Genomic DNA, 25,936 nt, shown 5'->3' with positions numbered 1-25,936 from the left:
TTCCTTCTGGCCTTAATGATTTCAAATTTGCTTTTCTTTTATAATGAAGGTTTTCTCTGTCTGCTTTCAAAGATTTTTCTTTGTCTTTAGTTTTCAGAAGATTAATTATGATTAATTATGATGTGTCTTGGTGTATATTTCTTTCATTTTATCCTACTTGAGAACAATTCAAATGGTATATATGTGGTACTAAGCATAATCCAAGAGTCCTAAGAAGCACAATATTTATTGAGAGAATTTATGAAGAGTAGTATTAGTTCTAGCTTTACATTGGGTTGCATTATAGGAGGTTCTGTAAATTACAAGAGAAAATAAAATTCTAATGCCAGTAACAAAAAATTTTGTTATTTGGAATATTTGCATGTTCATTAACTAATGAATTATATTATTTGACATTTTATTATTTAAAGTAAAGATAATTCAAGGGTTCTCCTAAAGCCTGGAGGAGGATTGGTATATTCCATGCTATAGACTGGGGGAAGACAGATAGACTCCATGCTGTGACCTAGAAAGCACTAGTATATGCTGTGATACCAAACCAGAAAAGGCTGGTACACTCTGCATTGTATGGAAAGACTAACATATCCTGTGCTGACAACATATATTTTATAAAAATAGAGAAGCTTCTGAAGAATGTCCAGAATGACTAAGAGATTTTTCTGACCAATTCAGAAAAACAAAATAATACTATTAGTATAGCAGTTTATAGTTTTATAAAACACATTTTCATACAATTATAGAGCCTTAATTAGGAGAGATGATATCATTAACATATAATACAAGAAAATGACTGACTTCCCATTTGCTCCAGGTTCCTCTGACCAAAGTATTTCAATGGCGAGACCAATCATTGACCGATCCGGGTGTAGCTGCTTCTCAACTGAACCAATAATTTGCAGTGTCAAAGAGCCATACACTGTGGCTTTTGGTCAGATTGTTGTATTATTTGTGAATAAGGTCCACAGCTGTCCAACCTTGCTGAATGAGAAGAGATCACAGGATTGAATTCTAATGACTTCCCAATTTTAATTCTACTAAAAAGGAAATTTGCTTCTTAAGTTTTAATGAATGTTTCCTTTGTCTAGAATTAGTGAGAATTGCAGAATATATTAGTACTTACTGAAGAAAAAAGTTTTGTTGAGATCCAAATAAATGCTTAACCTATTCTGAGGATATGGACTATATAGTGAGAAAACTTAATTCCTAGGCTATTCATCATTTGGAAATCTACTTCAATTTGTTTTAATTGGGTGCCTATTACTAAGCTAGGTGCTATCACTGTAACTTCTTCAATAAATGTAACTTAATCATATTGTAATAATAACTGCATCATCTTTCAATCAAGAAACATAAAAAGTTTATAAACATTCAATTGCTAATTCTTTCAAGTTTCACATGAGGACATTTAACAAATAGTTTAACCACACAGATGCAGTCATCCAAGGTCTCCATACCTTGACAGAACAGAAAAGAACATCAATTCTTGTTTCCTTAAATATCAACTTGATTAATATTTTTAAAGAATAAAAAGCCTTTTGGGAGTTCCCTGGTGGTGCAGGTTAAGGAGCCAGCACTGTTACTGCAGTGAACCAGGTCACTACTCTGACACAGGTTCAATCTCTGACACAGGTTCAATCACACAGGGAACTTCCATATGCAGCAGACATGTGGCCAAAAAAAATTTTTTTAAATAAATAAAAAATAAATAAAATTTCTTAAAAAGGCTGGACATTGGGGAAGGAAGTTTTTAAACTACAATTTTTAAGGCTCTTTTCTATAACAGAAAGTGTATACAATTGGTATCTATAGACAAATTTTTTTTAGTAATTACTGGGAAATTACTTTCTTTAAACTTTGGCTTTTTAAATTACAGTCACACCTTTAGCATATGGAAGTTCCTTGACTAGGGGTCAAATCGGAGCTGCAGCTGCAGGCCTATACCACAGCCATGGCAATGCCAGATCAAAGCCACATGTGCAACTTATGCCGCAGACCACAGCAACACCCAATCCTTAATCCACTGCATAAGGCCAGGGATTGAATCCACATGCTGATGGAGACTATGTCAGGTCCTTAATGTACTGAGCCACAATGGGAACTCTTGTGTTTATTGTTAATTAATGTTATCACTGTAGATAGATACTGGTGAGGAGGAATTTTGTGTTCCTTCTTACGGCTGCTATTTACTTTAGTAGAACCAGGAGTGGTTGTGTTGGGAGATCCTTAGAAAATCCTGCCCTTGCAAGTGAGGACTCTTGGTCATTGTTCCACCTCTCCTAAGATAAGAGCTCTATGGTTCACATATTTTAAAAGAGGAGAATAATCTTACCATCAGAAGGCTGAGAGATCGATGTAAATGTGTCTGGTTATTATACAGTAGTATTACTTTGACTGCAAGCTACATAGGGGAAGGGATTTTTGTCTGTTTTGCTTATCAGTGTATCCCCAGCACCTAGGACAGTGTCTGACATATAGTAAATGATCAAAAAATATATTTTGGGAGCTCCCGTCATGGCACAGTGGTTAATGAATCCAACTAAGAACCATGAGGTTGCGGATTCGACCCCCGCCCTTGCTCAGTGGGTTAACAATCCGGCGTGGCCGTGAACTGTGGTGTAGGTTGCAGACACGGCTTGGATCCCGCGTTGCTGTGGCTCTGGCGTAGGCCGGTGGCTACAGCTCCAATTCGACCCCTAGCCTGGGAACCTCCATATGCCATGGGAGAGGCCCAAAAAATGGCAAAAAGACCAAAAAAAAAAAAAAAATTGTGTGTGTGTGTGTAGCATCAGCAAACAGAGTCTGCAGGGGAGGGCCTGAATGTGGGGAAAAAAAGTTCTTTTTATGTGTTGAAGAAATACTGAGAATGGAGTTCCCATTGTGGCGTAGTGGTTAACGAATCTGACTAGGAACCATGAGGTTGAGGGTTCGATCCCTGACCTTGCTCAGTGGGTTAAAGGATCCAGCATTGCCCTGAGTTGTGGTGTGGGTTGCAGACACGGCTTGGATCCCGCGTTGCTGTGGCCCTGGTGTAGGCCGGCGGCTACAGCTCCAATTTGACCCCAGCCTGGGAACCTCCATATGCCGCGGGAGCGGCCCAAGAAATGGCAAAAAGACAAAAAAACAAAAAAAAAAACAAAAAAAAAAAACTGAGAAAAACAGCTAATGTTATCTCCAAAGCAAAATATTAAAACATGCTGTGAAAGTGTCATAAAACTGAAGAAAGGCAATAATTACACACAAAAAAAATTTTTTTGGTTTTCGGTGTTTTTTTGTTTTTTGTTTTTTTTTTTTTTTTTGCTTTTAGGGCTGCGTCCGTGGCATATGGAAGTTCCCAGGCTAAGGGTCGAATTGGAGCTACAGCTGCTGGCCTACACCACAGCCACAGCAATGCAGGATTTGAGCCACATCTGCTACCTATACCACAGCTCATGGCAATGCAGGATCCTTAACCCACTGAGCGAGGCCAGGGATCAAATCTAAGTCCTCATAGATCCTAGTTGGGTTCATTAACCACTGAGCCACGAAGGGAACTCCCGAGACAAGATTTTTTTAAAGGAGAAAGGGAGAATGCTATAAATTATACATAACAAGATGTATGCCAATTTTGGGGAAAATGTAGGGAACTTTTTGTTGAGGGCACTTATAATAGGGATACACCAGAGACAGTTTTTGTTTATGAAATGGCAGATAAAGAAAGACTTCGCTGACAGAATTACTAGGCTACCAGATAAGGAAAAATTAGGCATGTTTAAAAATTACACTAGCTTTGTAAACCATATGAAATAATTTATTTTGGAGTTCCCTGATGGCCTAGCAGTTGAGGATCCATCATTGTCAATGCTGGAGTTCCAATTCTAGCCTGGCCCAGGGAACTTCCTCATGCCACAGGCTAGTAGGGGTCTATATTTCTTTTCAATGTTTAAAAACAAATGATATTTCCATTTCTTCTTATTCTTAAAAAATGGTAGGGAAATCTATTTTAAAATAGAGGCAAAAACTCCTTGAAATATTTTTTCCATTCCCTCAAAACAGATCTATATTTGGTATCCATGGTTTTTAAATTTATAATACATGAGACAGAGAATCACAATGATAAAGTTCCTTTTTATGAATAACTAGGTATGACAGAGTGACATATCCATGGAAAGCCCAATAAACAAGCTATATATATGACCCATCATTGCCTTACATAGTACTCCTAGTTGAAAATACTGAATTACCTTTTTTGACTTTAGATATAGCAAACTACTACTATTTAAGAGAAATCAAAATTGATGTTCAAAGCACTTCTACAGCTGATGCAGAAGATGTGTGTTTGCACCATAACCAGACCACTATAGGCAACAACTAAGCATAAAAACCACTGATGAAAAATACTACACTATCCATAAGGAATAAGTACTATTTAAGGCTTCATGTTCACAGCATATAATGGCTGAAAACTAAGTAGAAATAGCAAAAGAAAATGCATTTAAACGTTTTCATGTGAATAGAAAAGGTTTACCCAGCAAACCCTCAGCAATGTTGACCATAAAGACAATATTATATACAAATCTCACATTTAAGAGGATGTTATCTGCCTTGTTAGGCTTCAAATAGCTCATTGTAGGTTGAATACATTTATGCTGCTTCTTAACAGAAGCAAAGTTCACAGCTTTGCATAAGATGGCATCTTGTCAGGCTATAAGCAATCTTGAAACATAATTTGCATTTATCATTTCTACTTTTTGCTTCTGACAGCATAAGAAAGCCCAGCTTTCTCAAATGTACAGATGTGTGTAACGTGTATTTAAGAAGAGCTCAGGACTTTCTTAATAAAATCTAGAGGGCAATGATATTTTCCAAGTCATGAAAGCCTATTTGAAAGCTATCAAATAAATTCTATCTTAATCACTATAATTAATTTTAAGTATATTTTACTCTGAATAATTCAAAGAATATCTTTAAGCAAATTCATAATGTACGGAGTTCAGCCTTGCCAATATAGAGACTTAAGAAAAAAAAAGAAACTATTCAAAGCCTCTGGCTAGAAATAAAATTATAATGATTTTAGGCTTTCTAAAAAAGTATTTAAAATATCTTACAAAACCATAAATTGTCTTTCTTAAAAATATGCTCCCTGGTAGAATACCAAGCTAGAAAAGAGACCATTAATCAAACCACATTTTAAAAATGATTTTTCAGTGTAAAACACTTTCCCACAGATCCAAGCAGATCAGAAAATTATGACACGGGACACAAAAACAGAATGCTAGGAACCCAGGATAAAAAGCATACCATGTAAGAGACTAGATCACCTAATTACAGAACCATCAGCTCACAATAATGTAAAAGAGAACAGCTATATAAAATCTTTCAAAATAAACATAGGGAATAAAATTAAAAAATCAAAATGAAAAGTTGGTACATTTTCATACAGGTACATAAACATTTTATGAGTATTGTAACCAGTACATAAGTATTGTGTAAAACTTCAGATTTGGGTTACCTCTTTTGGGAGGTTTAAGGTATTGCTTTATTTTTTATTTAATGATTTTTATTTTATCTATTATAGTTGGAACTAGAGATCTCATACTAAGGTATTGTTTTTTAATCTTAAATCCTTTATAAAGTAATTTACCTCCCTCTGAAATAGTAAGTCAAGTAGCACTTCCAGATTTTTTCTTCATGGAAACAGTTGGTAGAATAGAAAAATACCAAAAGTTTTAATCAACTAGTTTAATCTTTCCATGCTTTAATATAGATTTTAAATTTAAAACTCTTATTTCCACAAAAATCAATTATTGGTAATAACATTGTTTTTTTCCCTTAGTAAATCAAAGAAGCATTTAATCACATGATACAATACTAATGAAAACATGATATAATTGAAAATTTTATTTATACTCTAGCTCAGGACAATCAAATGACCTCTATTTCCACTTGAAAAAAGCAAGAGAAAAAGAGGCTTATGTTAGTTTACTCTCCAAAAAGGGGGAAAGGTAACTATAGAGACTAACTCAGAAATGACAGTTGTCCATCATCTGCTAGAACACAACTCAGGAGCGGTTGTTTCTTCTAATTTCTGTATTTTGTCACACTTACTGCTTTCTTTGCCTCCTTGATATGTACAAAGCTGCTCCACAAAACCAGCATTTGGACATATGGAAGGCCTTGCATTTTTCACCAAAGAAAAAGCACTGGTAAATGAGATTTCTTCAGAATTCATTAGGAAGCCTATTATAATTGCAGCAGCCCTGGAAACTCCTGCATTACAATGAACAAGAACCACTCCACCCTATAATAAAATCAAACAAAAAATCATTATCATTATTCATTTAAGAAAGATTACTAAATCAATCATACATTCTTATACTACTTAAATTATAAAATGAAGATATTCATTTCATCAATTTATTTGATTCAGTTTATTCATCATCAAAATACAATTCATTGTAGGGAATGAATGGAAAAATCGAGCAATTAACCAACACCTTCTCTTCCTACCTTCCAGGACTAAAATGCTTTGATGACATATAAAAGCTTTGATGACATACACATAAAAGTCTAGTAACTTACTAGTCACATATCTATAAAGAAGAGAAAAACCATATGTCACAGGAAATATATGTGGAAATATAAATAAAACCATAATCATAAACTAAACAGAAGCTGCGAACATTGTAGGTATAGTAGTCCCATAAAGAAACTAGTGTCACTGGCTTAGAAATCTCAGTGTAAAATAATAAAAAGATATATTTTATTCTGGAAGGAAGTGACTTAAAACATAGCTAAACTTAAGACATAGTAAAATGATGATACAAATAGCTCATGACAATGTGACATGGAAAAGGTAATTAGACACCTGCATGAGGTTGATAAATGAAAAACGTTTCAGGTAGCTTGCAAATGATACTTTATAAGTAAAAAGAAACACAGTGCAAGACCAATGCAGATGGGGTAATATTTCATTAATAATGAATGCGATAGATCTGATGGATCAACATTGATATGGTTGGTTTATCTTGGGCCTTTAAAAAGTTAATGATCTAAATGAAATATAGTAAACAGTGAGTCCTATAGAAGTAGACATTTCAGTTACTTCATTTCCTGATTCTTCTCTTCTTACAACAGAAGAAAGATGGGAACAGGGGAAGGGTAAAACAACTTACAAGTGAAAACTCTCTGCCCAAAGCACACATTAATAATACATTTATGGCTTATTGCATAATTTTACTTTTTTTTTTCCTTTTTAATGGCTATACCCACCATATATGGAAGTTCCTAGGCCAGGGAATAAATCTAATCTGTAGCTGCAACCTACACCACAGCTGCAGCAAGGCCAGATCCTTTAACCTACTGTACCGGGCTAGGGGTAGAATCCACACCTCCCCAGTGACCCTAGCTGCTGCAGCAGGATTCTTAACCCAGTGTGCACAGTAGGAACTCGCATTATTTTACTTTTATAAGACAGTTTTCTGAGTCATAAATTTGTTGCAAAAATTCCTTTCCTAAATCTATTGTAACAAATTTGCAAGTGCATCTCATTTCAAGAAAGACAGATGATTCACAAGAAAATTAGTTAATATTTTGAAAATTCTCATAACAAAACACACTTTGAATTGTCTATATGTATTCATATATTTTTGTGTCATTTCCAGATAATAACTGTCTCTTTACAAGAAAAGCAAAACACAAATATTCACCATAAGGATATAGAACTTTACTTATTTTGCATAATAGCCTTTTTTTTTTTGCCACACTCGGGCCATGTGGAACTTCATGGGCCCAGGATTGAATCCACGCCACAGCAACAACTTGAGCTGCTGCAGTGACACCTGATCTTTAACACCCTGTGCCACAAATGAACTCTGTAATAGCCCTTTTTTTATATAAGATTTAAGATACTTTAAAATCCTATTGCCAATAAAAACTATTAATGAACTTCCTTTAACTCAAAACAAATTAAATATTCCAAAGAAACTTGTAATCATAAGCTTAATAAAACACCCTTCAGTGTCATTTTTAATGTTTCCTGATTGCCTATTAGTTATCTCTATTTTATCATCCACGCATAATGCTTTTGAAAATGAAACTAGCTTTATTTTCAGTCTTACACACTGTGCATCCAGTTTTAGCTGATGTTTAATAATATTAGTATTTAATTCCCTCTTACATTCTTCATGTAATAGCTATTTTTTGTTGGCTTCTATAGCCTTTGAATTTACCTATTTACCTGCTATTATTCCTTAGGTATCATACTGTCCTTAAAAGTTTTCCAAAGAAACTATTAGCTTCATATCCCCTTTCCAGAACTCAAAGTAGTGACAATTAAATAATTTATGAAGCAAGTTTTTCTTTTGCGTTTGCTGTTTCCTCCACTTGAAAGGTCTCTGCTCTCTCCTTGGTCCAGCTAATTTTAGCTTCTGTTCTAAGAAGCCTGCCTCTCTCTGAGGGAGATGAGGACAGGAGGAATACCTTAGCCATCTTTGTACACCTGCTGTACTTAGTGCAATTGTTGACACATAGTAGGTATTCCATAAATGTTTGCCAAGCAAATAAATCAATTTTATTCTACATTTCTGAAAAAACATTCCCTTAAAAAAAAAATCAAATCATTTGGATTTTCCATGTGGCGTACAGTATAACCACATGGCGTTGTCTCTACAAAGGCACAGGTTCTGACCCTAGAACTTCCACATGCCCGGATGTGGCCAAATACTTAAAAAATAAAATAAAATCAGCATTTTTCTATGGGCAGGTAGAAATTATTTAATAGTATTTCTATTTTACATAGCTTGCTTTGTTCTCATGTTGTTATGAATAACCTTTCAATTAGCCTGCATACTCCTTGAGTGCAACAAAAATACATCCCTAGCATCTTTTCAGAATAAGTACTTCAGATTTTTTGACAGATTAACTGAGCCAAGTTCAGATATTTTTTAAAATGAGCCTTCTGACACATAAAAAATATATTAAAATGCTAACAGTGGTTATATCTATATAGTGGAAATGGATGGTCTTAATTTTTACTTTTCTATATTTTCCAATGTTTCTACAATGTTATAAATTATATCACATTTTTAAAATCACATCTTATAAATAAGTAAACATGGAATACCAAATACACATTTTCATACTAACAAATAAAACCTTTTGCACATAAAAAAGGGGGCCAAGAAAATGTTCCTAGAAGAACTTTTGAGGTTACCTTACTACTTCCCTCACATGTGTATATCTGTCCCTTTGAGCATAAACCTGACAAGTAATGCCCTAGGCAGAGACAGAGGAAGGACACAGAAACCAAATAAAGAGGGTTTTATAAGTACAGAGGGAAATGAGGAATGACAGAGGAAAATGGAAGGCATTCCATTTGACAGCTACATGTAAAAAGATAAAAACAAACTAGGGCCTAAAAAGGTAGTTTTGAAACACTTAATTCATTGAATAATTATTTAATATTTACATATACAATAGGCAAAATCATGATGAGACTGTTCTAGAAAAAAATCAATGAAGAAAATTCAAGAATTTTATTGCTAAAATTAAACGTATTAATCAAAACAATAAAGAGTTTTGAGAGTAAGGAAATATTGGCTGAGGCTAAAATTCCAGTATAGAACATAAGGTTTGATAAATTAGAACACATTTCAGAATTCTAATATAGCTTTTAGCAGAAACATTTTATGTAACTCCTCAGATTCTCTTGGTGTAGTCGCCTCATGGGCATTCAGCTTGCTCTACTCAGCTCCCAGCCCTTTGGCTGACCGCCTCCCTGAGGCCCACTGAGTTTTGCTTGCCTAAGAACGCCTGGCTTTTCCTCATGGCAGGCTGTGAATAGACAGTTACACCCTGGGTTCTGAATTCTCTTGCTGCTTCTGAGCTTGGATGGCAAGTCACAGCACAGGCATCGGGTTTAGCTTCAAAGTGGCTGCTGAGGAGCAGAGTGCCTGGAACTGTGGGGGCTAGTTACCTCTCTGTGGGTAAATTTTGACCAATAGGAAATAGGAGCTAACAGTCAGGCAGATACATTTTCTCTCTGCCCTCCCTCCCAATATCTTTATTGAGGTACAGTTTATTTGAACTCCCTGCCTGGGGATATCTTAGGTACCACCCTGCTGAGCACCCAGATATTTTGCTGTCAGCTCATTATGAAGTTGTGCTCAGCAAGTAAACACATTATCTCACTTTACTTCTCCTTCTTTCCTAAATCACTTCCCTTTCTTCTCACTCTCACTGTGGAGGGATTCCTTCTCTCAGATGAAGAATCAACTCTTAATCCTTGCCTCAGGTTCTGTTTTTCAGGAAACACCAGCTAAGAGCTTTTTTCTTTTCTTTTTTAGGCAAGTTAAGTTTTTATTTGGGGACCTTACTGAGGACTATACTTCAGGAGACAGCTTCTCAGACAGTTCTGAGGAACTGCTCCTAAGGGCCATTTTAATTAATGATTACACCTTTCACTTTTTACTTGCAGCATGTACATTATCTTCTAATATGAATATGGATGCTGCCTATATTTTTCCTTTATAGATGGCTAGACATATTCTACATCTCCTTGGAAAAGCAACTAACACAGAAGCATTATCACTTTTATTTTTAACACTATTAGCTGGCACGCTGAAATGTGACAATCTAGAGTCTATAAAAACTTTTCACAAGAGAACAGACTGGCCAATATTAGGCTTTGAATTAGAAAGCATCTTCCTTTTCTTTCATCCAAGTATCTGCTATTAAGTAAGATTGAATACTTTTATATTTTCCTGGTAATCTAGAGGAAGGTGTCTAGAACAGTTCTGGGTACATAAGACACTCAATAAATATTATTAAATGAAAGAAAGGAAGAGAGAGGGAGGGAGAAAGGGGAAGAGATAAGGTAGAAGAGAGATCATTAGAATTTAATTAAACTGGATTCTAATATTAACTGTCATTATTTGTTGAGTGCTCCAGGATGGTTAACTTTTCTCTGTAAGTGCTTCTATGTTTCCATCTATTCTCTCACATAAGTTTTGTAAGAATTATTTACAGACTAAAAATGATGTGATTTCCAGGTATAGTTATTGTTAACAGCCAACCTAGAAGCTCTGCCTGTCAGAAAGTATTGACTTGGATCCAGTACCAAGACTTATGTATTGTATTATGTGCTGGTCTTCTAAAGTCAGAGAACCAGGGGACAGCTTCAGATCAGCATTTTCATACAGTCTCAGTAAAGCAATACGTATTTAGCCCTTAGAGTGCCCTATAATTCTATTGTTAAAAATGTAGATTCAGGAGTTCCCATCGTGGCGCAGTGGTTAACGAATCCGACTAGGAACCATGAGGTTGCGGGTTCGGTCCCTGCCCTTGCTCAGTGGGTTAACGATCCGGCGTTGCCGTGAGCTGTGGTGTAGGTTGCAGACGCGGCTCAGATCCTGCGTTGCTGTGCCTCTGGCGTAGGCCGGTGGCTACAGCTCCGATTCAACCCCTAGCCTGGGAACCTCCATATGCCGCAGGAGCGGCCCAAGAAATAGCAACAACAACAACAACAAAAGACAAAAGACAAAAAAAAAAAAAAATGTAGATTCACAATGCCTACCTTGGCCACAAATATGAATGCATATTAATCTTTGTAAATACACTAGTAGGACTAGAGTAGCCTCTGTCCCATAGTCCACCTGATTACCTTGCAAACTGGTCAGAGGGCAGGTGGTTATAAACCATCAAAGGAAATCTAAATACATATATACACAGGAAAATTCAGTAAATGAAAAATTTTTAACCTTATCATTTCTTAGGAATGTATAGGAAGATGAGAAATTAAAGCTTAAAATAAATATCTCATTGAAAAAAAGAGAAATTGTAGAACTAAATAATTGTAGGAATTAATGAAATATTGTTGAAGGGGAAATTTCATAAAGGTTATCTGTGTATTTGCTACAGAGAAAATAAAGACTGGATAATGGACCCATATCTTTAAATTTCTGCTTGTGAAGAACAGTGGATCAAAATAAAACTTACCTTCATTTTTGCTTGTTCAATAAATTTAAAACATTCTGGAAAATAAGATAGGATATTGGTTTCAGGCAGATCCAGTATAGAAATACTCTTATATATAAAGTCATTGAGGAAAGCATTTTCAACTCCATATGCAACATTGAGAATATGAGTCACCTTAAAGAGAAAAAAGAGATGATTTTTAAAAATTTTTCATGAATTAGGTTAATTAAACAAGGATTGAGATGTCGAGATCTGTAACAAGAATAAACAATTTGGAGTTCCTGTCTTGGCTTGGTGGTTGACGAATCAGACTAGGAACCATGAGTTTGTGGGTTCCATCCCTGGCCTTGCTCAGTGGGTTAAGGATCCGGCATTGCCATGAGCTGTGGTGTAGGTCACAGATGCGGCTCGGATCCCACGTTGCTGTGGCTGTGGCGTAGGTGCCCCACCCCCCCAAAAAAGAATAAACAATTTAAGCATGACTCACTTGAATAACATTTTCTTTAGGAAGCCTTTTCTGACTACCTCATCCCTTATCAAAAGTGCTATTTCTCTATACTCCTGGGCACTCTCTACTTGCCCTATTTAGCCCTTAAGACTTAGAGACTGTCTCCTTTACTGCTAGAAACTCCATGAGGGTAGGGACTATGTTTTGCTTACTCACTATTAATAACTAAGCACAGGGAGTGAGCAGTGTTCTCAGCATAGAAAGTACTTAAAATATTTTTGAATAAATCAATGAATGTTCCTGTAAAAAATTAAGGAGTGCCCTTGTGGATCAGTGGGTTAAGGATCCCATGATGTCAATGCTGTGGCTTGGGTTACAGCTGTGGCACAGGTGTGATCCCTGGCCCGGGAAGGGAACTTATGCACTATCAAAAAAAAAAGAAAAAAATATGTGTATTTTAAAGTTGTCCTGTGTCGGGAGTTCCCGTCGTGGCTCAGCGGTTAACAAATGCAACTTGGATCCATGAGGACACAGGTTTGATCCCTGGCCTCGCTCAGTGGGCTAAGGATCCGACATTGCCATGAGCTGTGGTATAGGTCGCAGATGTGGCTCGGATCCTGGGTTGCTGTGGCTGTGGTATAGGGCCGGTGACTAGAGTTCCTATTGACCTCTAGCCTGGGAACCTCTATATGCCACAGGTGCGGCCCTAAAAAAAACAAAAAAAAACTAAATAAATAAATAAATAAAGCTGTCCTATGTCACAGTGGGTTAAGGATCCAGTGTTGTCACTGCAGCAGCTTGGGTAACTGCTATGGTGCAAATTGGATCCCTGGCCCAGAAACTTCCATATGCCACAGGCTCAAACAAAAACATACAACTTAAGTTAGGGAAATGCATCAGCAGCACACAACCTCCCTTTACATAATTATTTCCCTATTTTCCTTTCATATTCTAAGTACAATGGTTCTCAAGTGTGCCTGCACATTAGAACCACCTAGTAAGCCTAAGCCTTTTTTAAAAGTCATAGGATCTCAAACCCAGAAATTCTGATGAATTAGAATGGATGAAATTAGGATGGTCATGAAAGGTTTCCTTTTAAATGCTACACATAAGCAACCTCCTCCTCCATCTTTTCATTCCAGCCCCTTTCTTAGGGTCCACCAAGCACAGGCAAGGAGCCATGTGGCAAGTCCGCTAAGAGAATCGAAAGGCTAAAAGGATCAGAAACCTGAGTCCCTATTTCTTATCAGGACATGCTTCTCACTGTGTGTATTCTCTCTTAGGATGGGTCTTAGGTTTTGCTTGATCTTAGTACTTTCTTGTATTTCATATGTATTTTAGAGTATTTGCTCAGTCTTGCCTCTTTTGCCCCCATTACCATCACAGGTATGGCTCTAGAAGTGTCCCATTCCTTCCTTCAACACAGCTAATTGGATTCAGGTGGACACCTGACTTAAGCCTAGCTGATCAGATTAACTCAAGAAATTTTTAAAAATAGGTTTGTTAGACAGTAGAATGATCCACAAACTTGAGAGCTTTAAGAAAGTCATTTTCTGGAGTTCCCATTGTGGCTCAGCAGGTTATCAACCCAACGAGCATCCATAAAGATATGGGTTCTATCCCTGACTTGCTCAGTGTGTTAAGGATTCCATGTTGCTGCAAGGTGTGGCATAGGTCTTGGATGCAGCCTGGATCCCATGTTGCTGTGGCTGTGGCAGAGGCTGGCAGCTGCAGCTCAGATTTGAACCCTACCAACGGTGCGGCCCTAAATAGACCAAAAAAAAAAAAAAAAAGTCATTTTCTATTAAATGCTCAGAAAAGCTAAAAGATGCCTGCTCCCAAATGGGAAGAGCAAAGCAGATGTGCAGAGAGAGGCCATAAGTCCTAGATGGCCTTCTATTCCCTGACATGGCCATTCTTTTCCCTTGATGCAGGCCTAAGACATCATACACATTCTTTTTCCTTGTTCAGGTTTCTGTGGCTCATAAGCAAAAGAGTATTGATTAAGACACTCAGAGAACTAGGCCTTATGCAGAGAGGGCCATAGGCCATTTACTAACCTAAATGCCTTATGGAAAGAAGACAACAGAAGAAAAACTCAAATCTACTCATGAGACAATCTTAACTAGAAAGGAGATGGGAGAAGCTTTTTAGAAGATAGTCTGCAATGTCCTCTGCTTTTCCCAGTGAAGTCCTACCTGACTACGTTACATTACTCTCTCACTAAGTACTTCTGACCACGATGATATGATTATGCCCTTAATAACATAATATTCCAATGTTTTATAATATTCATGTGTTTACCTTGTCTCTAGAACTATACTCTAGGAGTTCCCATTGTGGCTCAGCGGTAACAAACCCAACTAATATTCATGAGGATGCAGGCTCAATCCCTGACCTCACTCAATGGGTCAGGGGATCTGGCATTGCCATGAGCTGAGCTGTGGTGTGGTTCTCAGACACAGCTTGGATCCTGCATTACGGGGGCTGTAGCGCAGGCCTGCAGGTGTAGCTCCAATTCGACCCCTAGCCTAGGAACTTCCATATCCCATGAGTGCGGCCCTGAAGAAAAAAAAAAAAAAACTATACACTCCACATTCCCTAATGACCAAAAATTAGGTCCAACCACTTATAGAATATACCTATATCTATATTGTTTCCCTATACATCACAGAATTACAGAAATAAGAATCTTGGGAAAGCCTGTTGAAAGGTAAAGGTGCTTTACAGATATTGTAGATTATTAAACTACCTAGTATCTATGTAGTTTAGCTGTTTGGAAATGCAATTTATATGTGTATCAATTGAATGGTCCTGATTGAAAAGAACTGTACTGAGCCACAGGTCACAGGTCGTGGTGGTGGTGGTGATGGGGACTCAGCCTAAAACCTGTCTAGGAATAAATCATACTTTCCAAAATGCAGTTAGAGAGGATCTAACAATGATTGACCTTGGGATGCCCTTTATAAAAGGGATAATAAGAATATCCCCTTTATTTTGTACTTAGTATGTTCCAAGCATATATATCATCTCACTTAATCCTCATATGTAGGCATTATCAAAAAATTATTTTTTGAACTGGTCCAAAAATCAAAACATTATTTTAAAAGAAATGTTAAAAAGTCTTCCTCTGACCCTGTCCCTCTCCTCTCCAGTTTCTTATGCCAATAGGGTAACCACCATTTTTGGTTTCTCATATATTCTTTTTTTTTTTTTTTTTTTTTTTTTTTGGTCTTTTTGCTATTTCTTGGGCTGCTCCCGCAGCATATGGAGGTTCCCAGGCTAGGGGTCGAATCAGAGCTGCAGCCACCAGCCTACGCCAGAGCCACAGCAATGCAGGATCCGAGCCGCATCTGCAACCTACACCACAGCTCACGGTAACGCCAGATCGTCAACCCACTGAGCAAGGCCAGGGACCGAACCCACAACCTCATGGTTCCTAGTCGGATTTGTTAACCACTGCGCCACGATGGGAACTCCTCTCATATATTCTTTTACAACATCTTTTTGCAAATATTTTGTGTACTCCTTTTCTTACACAAAGGCAACACTTTTAGGTTTTTTCCCCCATTTAAAAATGTCCTGGAGATCTTTTCATTTCAGTATTTAGAGACACTTATCCCATCAAAAAAATGGGCAAAGATCTAAACTGACAATTCTCCAAAGACATACAGATGGCCAAAAAACACATGAAAAGATGTTCAACTCACTAATTACTAGAGAAATGCAAATCAAAACCTCTCTGAGGTACCACCTTACACCAGCCAGAATGGCCATCGTCAAAATGTCTACAAACAATAAGTGCTGGAAAGGGTATGGAGAAAAAGGAACACTAGCACACTGTGGGTGGGATCGTAAATTGGTGCAACCACTGTGGAAAGCAGTATGGAGATTCCTCAGAAAACTAAAATAGAATCACCATTTGGTCCAGCAATCCCACTCCTGGGCATCTATCCAGAGAAAACCATGACTCAAAAAGACAAATGTACTCCAATGTTCATTGCAGCACTATATACAACAGCCAAGACATGGAAACAACCTAAATGCCTATTGACAGAGGAGTGGATAAAAGAAGATGAGGTACATATACACAATAGAATATTACTTAGCCATTAAAAGGAAAGAAATAATGGTATTTGCGGCAACATGGATGGACCTAGAAATTATCATGCTAAGTGAAGTCAGTTAGACAATGAGACACCAAGATCAAATGCTATCACTTACATATGGAATCTAAAAAAAGGACACAATGACTTTCTTTGCAGAACAGATACTGACTCACAGACTTTGTGGTTTCCAAATGAGACAGGTTGAGTGGTGCGGGGATGCACTGACGGTTTGGGATAGAAAGGCCATAAAATTGGGTTGTGATAACTGCTGTACAACTATGAATGCAATAAAATTCATTGAGTAATAAAAAAATAAAAAATAAAAGTTCTCATTTTTATCCTGAAAAAAAAGTATTTAGAAACTCTTGTTTATGTTTCTTTTTTGAAAACTATAGAGTATTCTGTTATGTGGGTATAATATTCATTTAACCAATTCCCTACTGAAGGAAATGTGGGTTGGTTTCAATAATTTGTTATTATAAACAATGCTGCAGTAAATAACTTGGAACATTTTATGTTACACTTAGTTTTCTATTCTCTTTTGTGCTTAGTTGTGCTTATACTAAGCACTCAATGAGTACCTTACTAATAAAGCAACCATTAATACTGTATTTAAACATTAAAATGAAATTCTTTTAGAAATTTCTGAACTGATCCTCCATAAGATAATTTCTATTAGTTATTGCACTTAAATTCTAAGATAGCCCTTTGAAATGTGCCATGTATTTTTTTTTTTTTTTTTTTTTGCTTTATAGGGCTGCACCCATGGCATATGGAGGTTTCCAGGTTGGAGTCCAATCGGACCTACAGCTGCTGGCCTACACCATAGCCACAGCAAAGCAGAACTGGAGCTGTGTCTGCGACCTACACTACAGTTCACGGCAATGTCAGATCCTTAACCCACTGAGTGAGGCCAGGGATCGAACCTGCAACCTCATGGTTCCTAGTTGGATTTGTTTCCACTGTGCCATGAAGGGAACTCCTTTGCCATGTATTTAAATCAATAATTTTGTCTTGTAGCATCCTTAAATTTTTCTAGAAACCCTCTATTCAGCTCCCCAGCTTACTTCTGCTTCTTCAAGGCATCTATCAGGGTCATATGTACAGAGAATGATCTTTTAAACAGCGGCTTGGTTCACATCACCAGGATGAAACTGAATTTGAACCAGTTTTTCATAAGAGGAACTAGATTATAAAACATGCCAATGGGAGTTCCCACCGTGGCTCAGTGGTTAACGGATCCGACTAGGAACCATGTGGTTGTGGATTTGATCCCTGGCCTTGCTCAATGGGTTAAGGATCTTTCGTTGCCATGAGCTGTGGTGTAGATTGCAGATGTGGCTCAAATCCTGCATTGCTGTGGCTGTGGTGCAGGCTGTCGGCTCTAGCTCCGATTTGACCCCTAGCCTGGGAACCTCCATATGTCATGGGTGTGGCCCTAGAAAAAGCAAAAAGACAAAAAAAAATTAAATAAATAAATTTAAAAATAATTAATAAAAATATAAATAAAACACGCCAATGAAAAAATTCATTAGTTTTTCTAACTTTCAGTTTTCCTCTGAGAAACATTACTTTATTCATGTAAGCAAGACTCTAAAATTGGTTCTACTTATGTTGAAATATTGATCTAAGAGGGTTCCTATTAGGAAATACAGACATGCTCATATCCTTATGCAATTCCACCATTATCTCTTACTGTCAGGCAGTTATTATTATAGCAAAACAAGGAGAGTCCAGTTTAAACACAAATAAGTACACTGTGAAGTAAACATATCAAATTAGTTAATGAATTGGTGAACAGTTATTTCCTTGGAGAAATTAACTGCAAATGTTTATCACATAAAATTATCAATCACGATTCAATCAAAATTTTTTCTAAGAGCTGTAGGATGAAAGATAAGTAGGACAGGGTCTCTAATCCTCTAGAAGTTTGCTGAATGATAGAGAAAGGGGAGTGTGTTTACTGACAGTAATAATACAAAGCAGAGGTGTTAGGAGCTATTGGAAAAGAACATAGTGTGGTGGGACCTGAAGGGAGGAACACTTTACTGAACTTGTCTCCCCAAGAGCCTCTGCATTTGCTATTCTCTCAGCCTGAAGTGCACTTTCCCTGATATCAGCATGGCTGACTCTGCCATAGGGTCTCAGTTGAAATACTATTCCCTCAGAGAGGCCTGCCCCCTGCTACTTTTCTCATTGCCTTGTTTTAATTTTTTCAGAGAATTTATTCTCATCTGAAAGTATATTTTAAGAGCAAAGATGTTATTGCTTGTTCATGTCTCCCTCTTCTATATCTAGGAAGAGACCTAGTATCCAATTTACGTCATGGTTGAGAAGCAGGGTTGCATTCTCTTGGCTACTCCCTGTCTCTTTCAAATCACTTCTTTTCCACATTCCAGTAAAAATCTTTGCTCTTCAAGGTTTACACAAGGTCATTCCTTGGGCACTTGATCCTCAGTTTTCTGACTCCTTCTCCAGTTGCTACCATTATCCTAAGTGACATCAATTTCTACTTGGGTTTAAGAGGCCCCTGACTACCTCATTGCCAATGACCTTTATCACCATCCCCTTCAGCCACACTCTTAAAAGACCAAAGCCCAGAACTGCTCCAGCCCTGATACCATTAAATCAGGCATTCCACTGTCATCTTTCCAGCTTTCTCAGGTATGCCTCCTGCACCTCACCAGAACCATCAAATCCTTGATCTTTCCATTTTCTTTTTATCTATCAGCCCCCAGCTTGGAACTGATCCCTGGACCAGGAACTCCACATGGTATGGGGGAGCCAAAATGATTTAAAAAAAGAAAAAGAAAACAAAAGGGAAAATAAAGGACCTCTTGGAGTTTTTGCAGTGGCTCAGTGGTAAGGAATCTGACTTGTATCCACGAGGACGCAGGTTCAATCCCTGCCCTGCTTAGTGGGTTGGGGTCCTGAGTTGCCACAAGCTGTGGTGTAAGTCAGATCCTGGGTTGCTGTGGCTGTGGTGAAGGCCGGCAGCTGCAGTTCCAATTCGACCCCTGGCCTGGGAACTTCCATACGTGCAGCCATAAAAAGCAAAAAAAAAGTTTTAATTTTAAAAAGGAGGACCTCTTGCAATCCTCAAATCATAGAAATTCCATGACCCTGAACTGGTGCTTGACAAAACAGTACATGGTGAATTTTTTTCAGTAAATATTGAAGTAATAAATGGCATCAGTTGAGTGGGGGAAGGTGGGAGAAGATGGCAATGGGGAAGATGGGGTATGTGAGTTGGGACACAAGGCACAGATAAATATTGGACAGGAAGAGAAGAGGAACTATATAAGCAGAGGCAGGAAGATGTGCCTCCAAAGTCAGGTTCATGAAGATATGTGAAAGGAGACTGAGAGAATATAAAACTGAAAAGATGGATTACAAATTCACGTATTTGAATTAAGTGCAATAATATTGCAACTTTATTAAAATGATAGCCAAATCTTACCAATTCTACTTTGAAATGGACCAATACAGTTTTTTCCTAAATAAATGTAACAATTAAAATACTTCCTGGAGCCCCCATTGTGGCTCAGTGGTAATGAACGCAATAAGTATCCATGAAGATGTGGGTTTGAACCAATGGGTTAAGAATTCAGTGTTGCTGTAAGGTGTGGTGTAGGTTGCCAAAAGATCTCGAATCTGGTTGGCATTGCTGTGGCTGTGGCATTGGCCAGCAGCTGCAGCTCCAATTCAACCCCTAGCCTGGGAACTTTCATATGCCCCCTGTGAGGCCCTAAAATAAATAAATAAATAAATAAATAAATAATAAAAACGGAGTTCCCGTCGTGGCGCAGTGGTTAACGAATCCGACTGGGAACCTTGAGGTTGCGGGTTCGGAACCTGGCCTTGCTCAGTGGGTTAAGGATCCAGCGTTGCCGTGAGCTGTGGTGTAGGTTGCAGATGCGGCTCGGATCCTGCGTTGCTGTGGCTCTGGCGTAGGCCGATGGCTGGGGCTCCGATTCGACCCCTAGCCTGGGAACCTCCATATGCCGCAGGAGTCGCCCAAGAAATAGCAAAAAAAAGACAAAAAATAAAAAATAAATAAATAATAAAAACTTCCTATACACTATGCCAGACCTGAAGTATTTCTTTTTTACCTTGTGCTTTTTCAGTGTATCCAGATCATGAGCAGCATCTTGCGACCCTATAAGAAATAAATCACACCACCTTGAACGTAAAAATAATCATCCTGACTCTCTAATATTTACAAAAATTCTGTTAGTTATCCATTTATTTTAAGTAATACCACTGGGAGAAGCTTAGTCTAACTTTCTGAAAGCTAATTCAGGAATATTCATCACAAAATATTCATCTTATATATACTCTTAGACACTGAAATCCCACTTCTAGGAGTTTTGTCTAAAAGTCCTGGATATTGCAAAGATGAGCTATCAGGATGTTCATCACAGTATTTTTTGTAATTAAAAAAAATACACACAAAAAAAACCAACCAAAGTCAATAATAGGAGTTGGATCATATTAAAGATAGTACAATTATTTAGTGAAATATAGTACAGCCCTTAGAAATAAAGAATGTAGAAGAATATTTATGACATGGAAATATATTCTCACTGTATTAGGGGATAAAAGCAGGTTTCAAAGTATCATCAGCTGTTTTTGTAAAGACAAAACCTATGCACATGCTTAGCAATGAACGAGAAGTATACAGACAAAACGTTAAAAGTAGGATTATAGGTGATTTTCTTTATGCTCATTTGTACCTTTACAATAAATACCTATTTCTTTTTGAAAGGGAAGTTTTAAAAAGACACCCACAAAACAAATTAGTGCCAGCTGTTCTGGGAACACCCAGTAACTTAGAGCAAGTGCTGCTGGTCTCTAAATTCCACCCACGTTCCGTGTACCACTAGGGCTGTACCCTTTACCAGTTTCTTCCTGTCAAAGTTGGATTTCCAGGTCTCCCACACCTGGAAAATGATTCTAGTTAATAAGCAAGTTTATACAGAAGAATAACTATTAAAGTAAGTTACGTAACTGAAAAAAAATAGGGCATTTATTATTTAAATATTTCAAGTGTTTTACATTCCTGAATTAGGTTCCATTATGAACCATGTTTTTCTCACCTCACTTATCTGGGAAATCTGCCAGCTTCTATAAAGTGATTTTAGGTAGAAAGAAGGCCAGCCAGTATGCTGTTAGCCAATATTCTCTTGGTAATATGAAATTCACAGGTTCCTTACTGAGTCTACATTCGACTTTATTCCACTTAAAAGTTAGCCTGTCAAAATATTAACATATGTTAAAGCTGTATGGTGGATATGTAATTGTCTGTTATAGTGTAGTCTATAATTTTTTACACATTTGAAATACTTCATAATTTCTCAGTTTTCGGTAGGAAGTCCTATTCATCTCCAGGAGGGGGAAATAGGTTCAAATAAGTTAACTGAAATTTGGTGGTTCATATGCATGTTATCTTTTAAATAATAATCCTACTCTGCCTATTTTTAAAATTGCAAAAAAAAACGAAACATGCATGAATGAAATTCTCTTTTACCCTAAATTGTCATTATTATATTTATCAAAACTGGATACCTTCATCATTTCTATTAAACACACACACACACACACACACACGCACACACACACCAAACAGGATAGATCAGTTTTATTCCAGAGTTGGCTGCTGTATTTTGAAAATGACTTCCAAAATATGAATATATTGATACAGATTTAGTATTCTCGAAATCAAAAGCAACTTTTATGCTCTGCCTTTTCAAACAATAAGAAAATTATATAAGTGTTAATAGTCTAGGGAATAATTTTAGTTAGCACAAATGGACTTCAGGTAATTGGCTTGAGCGTTTCATCTAATACTTGGTAGTATTCAGTTCATGCTAAGTCTCTCTAAATTCTAGATATAAACATCAGCTTTTCTCCAATTTTAAATGGTTGCTTTGTGTTGTAGTCGGGTTAAACTTTTACTGGAAAAACACATCATTAAAGGAAATAAACATGTATTACTTAGATAAACTATAACACTGTAGTGTTATAACAATGTGTTACTTAGATCTTTGTTTTGAAAAAGTAGAATGTTATCCTTCTATAAACTATCTTAATTGATATTTTAAAATAAATATGAATTTTATGATTTTAACATTGGCAACATGAACCCATACTTATGTTAAACTTCATAGATCTGAATAGCAAATCAATCTTAACCGCATAATTTTTTAAATAACAAAAAAAGAAACTGATGAATAGGACTACAACTAAAGAAGTTTCATAATAATAATTTACAGTTATAGTTTACATTGATACTTACAAAGCACTAATTACCTTGCCCAACATTACTATGGAAATATTATGGATGTGGTAACTGATTTAGAAAGTATATTACATGCTATTGGAGTTGGGACTTCTAACAAGTTAAATGTTTTGCAGTCATAATATATGTATCTCAAAAATAAGTTATGTAAGATCGCTGGAATCCCGTTTCTATTTTCCAAGAGATCTTTTTTTATGAAAATAACAAATATTGCATAAATTCTGACTTAGTATGTCTTTTTTTTTTTTTTTTTTTTTTTTTTTGCTACACCCAAGGCATGTGGAATTTCCCTGGCCAGGGATCAAATCCGAGCCAGAGCATCAACCCAAGCCACTGCAATGACAATACAGGATCTTTAACCTGCTGCACCACAAGGAAACTCCCTGATGTAGCATATCTTAATTTACAAATCACAAAAACAAACCACAAAAAAATTATTACTGAAACAAACCAAAAAGATATTATTACATTACTGAAAAAGGAAATAAATGACATTTCACAGAGAAATGTTTTATTTGAAAAAATTTGTAAGAGTGAACATTCATAAATGGATGGAAATATAAGCATAAATTACAATAAGGGTGAGGTATAATAGCATTTGTGAAAGAATTTTACAAAATAAAGAGCTTTACAAATTTAATGTATTATCTGCCTCCTAAAAAGATTAGGCTTCTAGATCTGGAAATCCTCTACAACATTATAAAGGATTCCAAGATTTTTACCTAGAATTGAAGAGATGATCTCAAAATGAGACCACTTAGGACTTCTTTATAGGATGGATATAGTAAGTAGTAAGTATAATTACCCAAGATAAATGGAACTTTCCACTTTGACAAATTAAGTTGGATTCAAGAAAATTCCTAGTGACTTTTTCTGTAAAATTCCTAGTGACTTTTTCAAAACCTAGAGCAAAAAATTACTTACTAAGATCTTTCATCAACCTGTTAGATAGTTCAAGAGCCTATATAAGATTTTTGAAATGCAGAAGCTTGGGTGAATTTATTCTCCACCAAAAACAACAGTTAATTTCATGTAGTGCTAGGTGGGAGCTGTGTTGCTCTGAAGAGGTGAAGGAAGCTCTTTGAAGCAACCTAGAAACAACCCCTGCATCATTCATGCAAAAGAACTTTAGATGTAATCATCCAAAGGTCCCTTGGGAATAAGTCACTTGTAACTGGGAAGAAAAAGGTCCATCTACTTTTCAGAAGAAAAGAGGTTGTACCTGATGAAAATATCCCATTTCCTGGTCCAGAGAGAAGACATATAAGGCCTAGTTTCAGAAATCCCTCCCAATACTCTCTCAAGATCCTGGAAAGGTTCCAACACTACCTTGATCAGCTCACTTTGGGTAAGTCTAGATAAAAAAATAACAAGCGAAGTTCATGAAGACTATGAAAGGGTGAATGATTTAAAATCCTACCATAATTATTTTAAAGCATTATTACTACAATGGAAGGCAAATGACCGAAAAATGTGCATGGACATACTTTCTTTCCTAAAAATAGTGTGCATATTCTGGGTGAATCTACCAGATTAGCTAAAGGATCCATATAATTTTTCACTGGGCTGCAGAAACTAACTGAAGATCTGTATCTGGTGAATTTAAAGACAAAGCGTGTATTAATTCATATAATATAATTAATAATAACTCATTTATATTGCAATTGATTTTTTAAAAAACTTTGGCAACAACTTCAGGACAACCCTATAAGATAGGTAGATGCTATTACTTAGCTTTACAGATGGTTTTTTGGAGCACCAGAAAGCGTAAATGACTTGCACCACTAGCTCATCTCTTTAAAGGTAGAGCAGGGCTGAAAGCCTGGACTCTCTGAGGCAGTCTATGTAACGATGGAGAGCAGCAGTCTATCAGACTTGAGCTCGTTCAAGGTACTTAACCAATCTTAAGTCCAGCTGCCATCTGTAAAATGGAGCTGATGATCCCTACTTCACAGAGGTTTTAAAAGGAGTGGGATGCTGTGTGCATTTCACATAATACCTGGCTATTTCTGATTCTCAGTTGTATTCTTTTTACTTAAGAGTGGCTTGGTTGCATAAATACTGATATATCATTAATCTTTCCAAGTCTTAATTTATCTATTCATAAGTGAAAAATAATTCAAACCTACTTGAAAATATTATTCACTATTTTTTAAAGAATACCATGTTCACACTCTTGCCAAGATAACAAGTCTGTATTATAGCTGTGCTTCATTTGTTATTTGCGGATTATGCTTTGTATGGGGAATCGCTATTTTCCATAATAAAAGAAACCATAAACCATCAGACTCACAGCTATAAAATAACAGGCCACCCTTTCCTTAACACTCCAAAAACAGACACCGGAACAGATGTGACCACAGGAGACATGCGCTCTGTGATCTTTCAAGGCCATATCCTTTCATTATCTAAGAAAACACCACATCAATGTGTCATCTCCCAGAGAAGTTAGAAAGAAAGAAAGCTTTTCTAAAATTCAAATACCAGGTGCTCTGAGCTACCAGAATCTATGCTTCTGCTGCATACAGCGGAGCAGAAACATTCCTAGCTAGCTAGTGGAAGTTTCACAGCCAAAAAAGGAAACATTTCAGTTTTCCGGCTGTTTAGTTGATAGCACAGACTATTACATGTTAGGGAGAAAAGCGAGAAAATAGAATGATTAAAAGAACTCAATGACTTAGTGGAAATCAATATACTCACCTAGGAGCAACCATGGCTTAATAACGCCAACTTGCAGGTCCAAGCTAAGATCCTGCACAAAACCACAACCTCCCCCACTGCTGGGCTCTACTTCTTCCACAACATGAATTCTGGAATCTTTCCAAGTTTCTATAATTTTCTTTCCAGTTAGCGTTGTCACCCTGGTGCATTGCTTCCTGAGATTATTCCGGGAGAATGCTTTAATTTCCTGGTTAAGGGAGTGCATTACATGAGCAGCGGCGAGGAACAGATATAAACAAAGCCAGCCAGCACAGTGAAGGGCTGAACTACTGGTCCCCTAGTATTAGGGTAACAAATACTGCCTCAGAGGCACACTGCCCTAAAGGTAACAGTAGTAGCCACTAGCCGGACGGCGGAGGGGTTCAGCTCAGGTTTTCCCAGTGCTGCAATGTAAGGGGAAATTTG

General features: G+C 36.9%; 1 protein-coding gene across 3 annotated transcripts; it reads right to left on the bottom strand.

Moving 5' to 3' along the window:
- On the bottom strand, positions 208–25,936 carry DUSP19 (dual specificity phosphatase 19). Of its 3 annotated transcripts, none has more exons than XM_021074751.1 (5): positions 25,511–25,936; positions 20,622–20,668; positions 11,974–12,126; positions 6,085–6,277; positions 208–978 (listed from the first exon to the last, which is right to left on the bottom strand). In XM_021074751.1, the coding sequence occupies exons 1-5, from the start codon at positions 25,734–25,736 to the stop codon at positions 902–904; spliced, it is 696 nt and encodes a 231-aa protein (XP_020930410.1). In that variant the 5' UTR covers positions 25,737–25,936; the 3' UTR covers positions 208–901. The 3 variants fall into 3 exon arrangements, with proteins under 3 accessions (XP_020930410.1, XP_020930411.1, XP_003133575.2); XM_021074752.1 differs by having other exon boundaries at positions 208–974; positions 25,511–25,935; XM_003133527.5 differs by lacking the exon at positions 208–978 and having other exon boundaries at positions 5,715–6,277; positions 25,511–25,933.

This window comes from Sus scrofa, chromosome 15, assembly GCF_000003025.6.
Source record: "Sus scrofa isolate TJ Tabasco breed Duroc chromosome 15, Sscrofa11.1, whole genome shotgun sequence".
In the NCBI taxonomy this organism is placed as follows: domain Eukaryota; kingdom Metazoa; phylum Chordata; class Mammalia; order Artiodactyla; family Suidae; genus Sus; species Sus scrofa.
This window is presented reverse-complemented; position numbering and strand designations above follow the sequence as displayed.